This window comes from Nylanderia fulva, unplaced genomic scaffold, assembly GCF_048542155.1.
Source record: "Nylanderia fulva isolate GAGA-0341 unplaced genomic scaffold, ASM4854215v1 Scaffold242, whole genome shotgun sequence".
In the NCBI taxonomy this organism is placed as follows: domain Eukaryota; kingdom Metazoa; phylum Arthropoda; class Insecta; order Hymenoptera; family Formicidae; genus Nylanderia; species Nylanderia fulva.
In genome coordinates, this window is record NW_028190307.1 from 91673 (window position 1) to 99941 (window position 8269).

Genomic DNA, 8269 nt, shown 5'->3' on the forward strand with positions numbered 1-8269 from the left:
ACTGATTACAATTTGATTCTAGAAAATAAGTGCGATATGTTATTCTTAGTGCACAAAATATAATAGTCGTTTATAGAGATTTGATTTGAAATTCATACTAGCCCGTACAATGAAAAATAATTGCTCGTAATTCCAGAGTACTAATTTGTTAATGACTCAAAAAAATAACATGGCGGCCTGCTCTCAAAAAACTATGATGTTTCTCGATGTCCATTTAGAAATAATGTCGAAGCTCTTACAGAATAATTACTACAACATTTGAAATACGAAAAGTATTACATTAGAAGAAGATTAGATTAGAATAAGGATTCAACGTATTTTTAAAAGCTCTACACACACAACGAAGTGAATATACAAAACTATATACAAATACCTTTTTCTTCTGTGTTTCTGAAGAAAATTGTAAGTCAAATGAAACCTTGCACTTGCTGAGAACCATGTCACTTACTTTTCAGAGTCAAATTGATAAATTTTTTTTGTATATTTTAATGATATTTATTTCTCACTTGTATCTTGAATAATTAATATGTAATTTTTTATTGTATATTACGACAAATAATCAGTAAACTTTTTAAGCGTATAGCTTTATTGTAGTTGACCTGAGAACTGTACATTTATAAATTTTACTTAATATACACCCGTTTCGAGCAACAAGGCAAAGTTTTCTGATCAATAACTTACTCCCTGAAAATACGGTATAACACAAATCGGAAGTTGATACGAAAATTCGAAATTTTACTAAAGAAAGATTGGAGGTTTTTAATTTATACAATTTTCACAACTCTTATTTTAATTATTTATTCTACCCATCGAAAGTTTTTTGAGAGCAGGCCGCCATGTTATTTTTCTGAGTCATTAACAAATTAGTACTCTGGAATTACGAGCAATTATTTTTCATTGTACGGGCTAGTATGAATTTCAAATCAAATCTCTATAAACGACTATTATATTTTGTGCACTAAGAATAACATATCGCACTTATTTTCTAGAATCAAATTGTAATCAGTTTTACTTATATGTATGTATATTCAATGTGAGCTTGCACCTTGAATAAAATATTACAGTTACTTTTCATGATAATATATTATTACTAAATTTAGATAATATACACTTTACGTATGTTCACTTTGAACTGGCACCTTGAATAACATATCAGTTACTTTTCGTGATAATTTATTATTAGATCGTTTAAATTTTTGAGTACTGTTTGAAACGCATAATAGAAAACTACATGTGTAATAAAATATTATATCTTAAATAGAATATTCTAGAATATTCGCTTCCGATCGCAAATCAACAGGCATATCGTTTTTATGTTTTTTTTTTTGGAAAACATATCGCGACACAAATTATCCTGTCGTACAAAAACACGCTCGAAATATAAACAATTAACGGTGTTGCAACCGTTCCGCCGAATAATTATATTTTATTGAGCATGCGCGGCTTCTCACGGGCGCCTCGTTTCGCCAATAATCATCGTGATCGCCAGCTTGCGCATGCTTTCTAACAGCCGTTGTTCTGTCAATTTTGACAGCGGCCAATTACGCGTAATACGCTCAGGTCACCTTGCGCAACTTTAAAAAGACGCAAAATTATTGGCGCTTCACACGAAGGTGGGTTCCGCTCCGGAAATTATAAAAGAGGAGCTCACACCCCGCTTGTGAGCTTTATCGCTTTTCCGTCGTGAAAACATATCGCAAACCGCTTATCAGATACACCGCAAAATTCGTTGACGACCGCCGCTATTCCGCACTTTGATTTTGATTCCGATTTCACTGTAAAATAATTAAAGTTTTGTAATAAGTTTGTTATAGTATTTTGTCAATACGTGTGTGATATTATTAAAGTCCTTGTTTTACAAAAAGGTGACTCATCCTTTCGTGCAGCGCGATCCTTTGCTCACGCAGCGCGTTCGTGAACATATTTCTGGTCCTTCGAGCCGGATCCGTCGCACCGGCAACCGCAAGTTCGCGAGCGTGACTTCTCGCGTGAGTGACAATAGTGCAGTTTCGTGTGCAGTCATCATGGATGTACCCACGCTGGTTGACTGTCAGCGTGAGCTTCAAGTCCGCATCTCACGTTCTGTGGAGTACTTGAAGAAGCTGGGCAGCTCCAATATCACCGCCAGTGCTATCTCCACACGCACCAGAATTCTGGATCAGCTGTGGACAAAGTTCGAGGCGCAGCATGACCTTATCCGTGCGGCCTTGAAGGAAAAGTTCAGTGAGAGCGAGTACTTTAAATCAGAGTTGCATGCTGATACGGAGAATCTCTACGTGTCACAAAGAAGCATACTAGACAGCTACGCTGAACACTTTCGTGCAGCAAACGTACCTCCTTCTGCCGACGCCACGTCAAGGTCATCACTGCCGCGTATCAAAGTGCCGCCATTTTCTGGTGCCTACGCCGATTGGCCGTCGTTCCGAGATCTCTTTCTCTCCGCCGTGAGTGGCAATGCGATCTCCAACATCGAGCGCTTTCACCACCTGCGCTCATGTCTGACGGGGCAAGCTGAAAGGTTAATAAGGTCATTGCCTGTCACCAGCGACAATTACGATCGCGCTTGGGCGATTCTGGACAAACACTACAACAACAAAAAGGAATTGATCCGCTCCAACTTCGCCACGTTCATCGCCGTGCCGAAGATGAAGGGAGATACCGCAGAAGAATTGAGACGCATTCACAACGCCGTTACTGCCGCCGTCAATGGCCAGGAGAGCATCGGACGTCCAATCAACACCCACGGAATGGACCTCTTCAACTTCCTGGTCACCGAGCTGTTTGATGCACGCACACGTCTTGAGTGGGAGTCGTCCACGTCAGACTCATCAGAGCCGGCACAAAACGAGGCACTTGTGGACTTCATCAGCCGCCGGATCCTGACGCTCAATGCCGCACGACCGAAGAGCGCCAGCAAACCGCCCGGAGATGCTCCACGGGTAGCCAAGGCACACGTCACGAAGCACCAAGGAACCGAGTCGCCGCACTGTGCACTGTGTCGCGAGAAGCACACCTTGATGACCTGCCGAGATTTCAAGGCCAAGACTGTCAACGACCGCAAGGCATTTGTCGAGAGTAACAGGCTCTGTTACAATTGCTTAGGCAACCATTTTCTCTCTCGCTGCCAGTCAAAGAAGAACTGTCTGACATGCGACGCACGACACCACACGATGTTACACGGAGCACCCACATCGTCAGCGTCAACTGAAGCCACACGCGCCACCACACTGACCGCTACGCTGCAAAATCCAGAGTGCAAGGCCGTTCTTCTTGCAACAGCACGAATAAACGTCGCCGATCGGTACGGATCACCACAAGCCGTACGCGCTTTGATCGACCAATGTTCTAAGGTGTCGATCATTTCGGAGACCTTGGCACAACGTCTTCGCCTTCCTCGAGTCTCAACGGGCCTCTCCATTTTCGGCATCGGAGGGACTCGCTCGGGATCCGCTCGTGGCAAGGTCACGCTGCACGTAACGCCAAACTCAGCGTGGTGGCCTTTGTGCTGCCCCGCATATCGCTGCAACAAGGCTCGGTTTCGCGGGAAGAACGCAGCTGGCCTCATCTCAACGGACTCCAACTGGCCGATCCTCGCTTCTTAGACGACGACCCAGCTGAGCTGCTACTGGGAGCCGAGGTCTATTCCTTGATCCTCGAGGAAGGCCTCCGCAAGGGTGAATCAAGGATGCCGATCGCTCAGCAAACCAGCCTGGGATGGATCCTTTCTGGCGGCTACGACGCAGCAGCAGTCACGGGACATCGCCGCACCTTCCGGTGCACCGCCGATCATGACCTCGCCGACTTCGTTCGACGCTTTTGGGAGCAGGAGAGCGAGCCGATAACTCGGGCTTCACTCACTCCCGACGAGACCACGTGCGAGGAACTCTACGTGCGCACCGTCACGCGCACGCCCACCGGGAGATACATGGTGAGGCTGCCCTTCTCATCGCCGCCGACGACTCTTCAGGATACTCGCCGCCCAGCGGAGCACCTACTGAAAGCCATGGAGACCAAGGGCAGCCGAGATCTTCGTTTTGGCGACCTCTATCACGGCTTCATGCAGGAATACGAGGACCTGCAACACATGAAGAAAGTAAATACCTCAACAACAACGGAGAATTTCAGATGCTACTTACCGCATCACGGGGTCCTGAAGGAATCGAGCACGACGACAAAGCTCCGAGTCGTGTTCAACGGCTCTCAGCGCACACGGGCCGGTACTTCGCTCAACTCGCAGCTGCTGACTGGGGCAAACCTTCTGCCAGCGCTCACCGACGTGTTGCTGCGATGGCGTTGGCACCGGTACGTCTTCGTCACCGACATCGAGAAGATGTACCGCCAAATCCTCGTACATCCTGAGGACTGCCGTCTCCAAACAATCTTGTGGCGTCACAACAAGACGGACGAGATCGGAGAGTACGAGCTGCAGACGGTGACCTACGGCATGGCGTGTGCACCGTTCCTGGCCATCCGAACTCTGCAACAACTTTGTGCGGACGAGGGAGCGCAGTTTCCTCAAGGTGCCACAGTACTTCGGCTTGATTGCTACGTCGACGACGTGGTCACCGGCGCGGACAACCTCGACGACGCCGTCAACCTCCAGACGGAGCTGCGCAACCTCTGCATGGCGGGCGGATTTCCACTGAGGAAGTGGGCCTCGAACCATCCAGAGGTCCTCACAGGAGTCCCACAGGAGCATCGGCTGCAGCAAGGACCACATTCCTGGGAAGGAGAGAGCCATTCGACATTGGGCCTGCGATGGCGTCCTCAAGATGACCGGTTTGCCTTCGCAATACATCCTCGGCCAGTCAGCAAATTCACGAAGCGACGAGTCCTCTCCGAAACTGCACGCCTATTCGACCCGATGGGCTGGCTCGCGCCTGTCGTCATTCGGGCGAAGATCCTAATCCAAAGCACCTGGCTTCAGCAACTTGATTGGGACGCTCCACTGCCGGCCAAGGATGCTCGACATTGGCAACAGCTGTTGGATCAGTTGCCGCTGCTCAGGCACATACGCGTGAATCGCTGGCTCAGCACCGACAACGATCACTCGAGGTTGCAGCTCCACGGTTTTGCTGATGCTTCCGAACGAGGATACGCCGCAGTAGTCTACCTCCGCACCACTGAAAGGGGAAAACCGTCAATTAATCTACTCATGGCGAAATCCAAGGTCGCACCCGTCAAGCAGGTTTCGTTGCCGCGACTTGAGTTGTGCGCTGCTAGCCTACTCACCACGCTCACGCTGCATGTCCGCGACATTCTCGGCTTGGCAACTACTCCAGTATATCTGTGGTCCGATTCCCAGGTCACGCTTCATTGGATCCAGGGACACGCCACTCGCTGGAAAACTTTCGTTGCCAACCGGGTAGCTCATATCCAGACACAGCTCCCGGACGCTCGATGGAGACACGTAGCCGGGAAGAATAATCCTGCAGACTGCGCATCGAGAGGAATTACTCCTGGAGAATTAATCAACCACGCATTATGGTGGACTGGACCTACCTGGTTGGCACTGGACGAGACAGCATGGCCCAGCTCAGAGGTCCACATCGCAGAGGATGACCTTCCTGAACAGCGCACCACCAGCCTGATGACCAAGGGCTCCGTCGTCGTCGAACCGGACATCCTTCTTCGGTTCTCTGCGCTTCATCGGCTGCTACGCGTTACGGCTTGGTGTCGTCGATGGCTCAACGTGGCGAGCCGGGAGGTCACACCTGGTTGTCCACTACACCCCGACGAGCTGGACGCCGCCCTACTCCAGTGGCTTCGAGTAGTACAGGCGCTCCACTTCCCGGACGAGATAGCTGCTGCCACCGCAGGACGCTCCGGCCCACCACGCAGTTCACTGATCAAGCTGAATCCGTTCATCGACGACCAAGGTGTACTGCGCGTTGGAGGACGTCTCAAACACGCACTGCTGCCCTACGACGAGAAACACACGGTGATCATACCGCCGGCCTCCTGGATGACGCGACTGCTGATCGAGTCCTGCCATCGTCGCTCTCTGCACGGCGGCGTCCAGATGACACTCGGTCTGCTTCGCCTTCGATTCTGGGTACCACGCGGAAGGACCGTCGTCAAGCAGCAACTGCATCGGTGCGTCACTTGCACTCGCTGGCGCGCTGCCACGCCACAGCCTCCAATGGGCCACCTTCCTCGGGACCGAGTGACGCCAACTCGACCTTTCTTGAGCACTGGACTGGACTACGCGGGACCAATTTCCATCCGGACCAGCAAAGGACGCGGACACCGCTCACAGAAAGGATACATCGCGGTCTTCGTCTGCTTTTGGTCGAAGGCCATCCACCTCGAGGTCGTCTCGGATTACAGCTCCGAGGCCTTCATCGCCGCCTTACGCCGCTTCGTCTCTCGCAGAGGACTGTGTACGGACGTCTACAGCGACTGCGGCACAACATTCGTTGGCGCCGATCGCACCCTGCGGGAGCTCTTCAAGGCGTCGACCTCCGAGGGCCTTCACATCGCCCGCGCCGCCAACACTCAAGGGATCCGCTGGCATTTTAATCCGCCAGCGGCCCCTCACTTCGGTGGTCTTTGGGAGGCTGCCGTGAAATCCACGAAATTTCACCTCCGCCGAGTAATCGGCGACACCACGCTCACTTTTGAGGAGCTTAGCACACTCCTCACATAAATCGAGGCGTGTCTTAATTCTTGTCCGTTGCAGGCTCTGTCAGACGATCCAGACGACACTTCAGCACTCACTCCAGGGCACTTCATCATCGGCGCGCCTCTATTAGCTATACCTGAGCCGTCACGGATCGGACAATCATCATCCACGCTGTCACGCTGGCATCACCTGCAGCTGATGCGAGACCATTTTTGGCAGCGGTGGTCGGCTGAGTACGTGCACGGGCTCAACCCCCGCACCAAATGGGTCAAGGCCGAGGCCGCACCTCACGTCGGGGACCTTTGCATCATCCGCTCGGAGCTCACCCCTCCGACTCGATGGCCTCTTGCAAGGATCACGAGACTGCATCCCGGGGACGACGGTGTCGTCCGCGTGGTCTCAGTACGCACCGCCACATCCGAATTCGTACGCCCGATCGTTAAATTGGTCATGCTCCCGGGCGCGGATCGTATTCCGGACACGAATAACGCGGACACGCCGTCCGCCGGCACGTAACACATCACTCATCAACGTTCGACACTCATTCACGAGATTTATCACATCATGCACTGTATCATTTGTCACACCTCATTCTCATCATGCACCACCGCACTTGCAATTGTTCCATAATTACCACACTGCACTACACGTTCGTCATTTCACATCAAACACACACTCGTTACTGTCTCAGCTGATCATCACATTCCACGCGATCACCACGTGTTTCCGCGGCTCAGCTGATCGATTCAAATTACACGCGATCATCACGTGAATCTCGCCGCGCCGGCGCGCCTGCCCCACCATCGATCACTATCGACTTGCGATTCCGCGACCGAAATACCACAAACATGTTGTCACTGCGCGACAAGGCGGGCGGGAATGTTTGAAACGCATAATAGAAAACTACATGTGTAATAAAATATTATATCTTAAATAGAATATTCTAGAATATTCGCTTCCGATTGCAAATCAACAGGCATATCGTTTTTATGTTTTTTTTTTTGGAAAACATATCGCGACACAAATTATCCTGTCGTACAAAAACACGCTCGAAATATAAACAATTAACGGTGTCGCAACCGTTCCGCCGAATAATTATATTTTATTGAGCATGCGCGGCTTCTCACGGGCGCCTCGTTTCGCCAATAATCATCGTGATCGCCAGCTCGCGCATGCTTTCTAACAGCCGTTGTTCTGTCAATTTTGACAGCGGCCAATTACGCGTAATACGCTCAAGGTCACCTCGCGCAACTTTAAAAAGACGCAAAATTATTGGCGCTTCACACGAAGGTGGGTTCCGCTCCGGAAATTATAAAAGAGGAGCTCACACCCCGCTTGTGAGCTTTATCGCTTTTCCGTCGTGAAAACATATCGCAAACCGCTTATCAGATACACCGCAAAATTCGTTGACGACCGCCGCTATTCCGCACTTTGATTTTGATTCCGATTTCACTGTAAAATAATTAAAGTTTTGTAATAAGTTTGTTATAGTATTTTGTCAATACGTGTGTGATATTATTAAAGTCCTTGTTTTACAAAAAGGTGACTCATCCTTTCGTGCAGCGCGATCCTTTGCTCACGCAGCGCGTTCGTGAAAATATAATATATAGACAATAATATTAATAAAAAGAATTAAATTTTTAA

The 8269-nt window shown here is 49.7% G+C and overlaps 2 protein-coding genes across 3 annotated transcripts; one reads left to right on the forward strand and one right to left on the reverse strand.

The window, feature by feature from the left end:
- Positions 1–2449: 2449 nt before the first annotated feature.
- Positions 2450–7498, reverse strand: LOC114940631 (uncharacterized). Of its 2 annotated transcripts, none has more exons than XM_029315367.2 (4): positions 5503–7498; positions 5233–5429; positions 4137–5123; positions 2450–4075 (listed from the first exon to the last, which is right to left on the reverse strand). In XM_029315367.2, the coding sequence occupies exons 3-4, from the start codon at positions 4796–4798 to the stop codon at positions 4048–4050; spliced, it is 690 nt and encodes a 229-aa protein (XP_029171200.1). In that variant the 5' UTR covers positions 4799–5123; positions 5233–5429; positions 5503–7498; the 3' UTR covers positions 2450–4047. The 2 variants fall into 2 exon arrangements, with proteins under 2 accessions (XP_029171200.1, XP_029171201.1); XM_029315368.2 differs by having other exon boundaries at positions 5233–5436.
- LOC114940623 (uncharacterized) lies at positions 4865–7141 on the forward strand. The gene is made up of 2 exons (XM_085483320.1): positions 4865–6595; positions 6683–7141. Exons 1-2 carry the CDS (start codon positions 4865–4867, stop codon positions 7139–7141), a joined length of 2190 nt encoding a protein of 729 aa, XP_085339446.1.
- Positions 7499–8269: the final 771 nt, after the last annotated feature.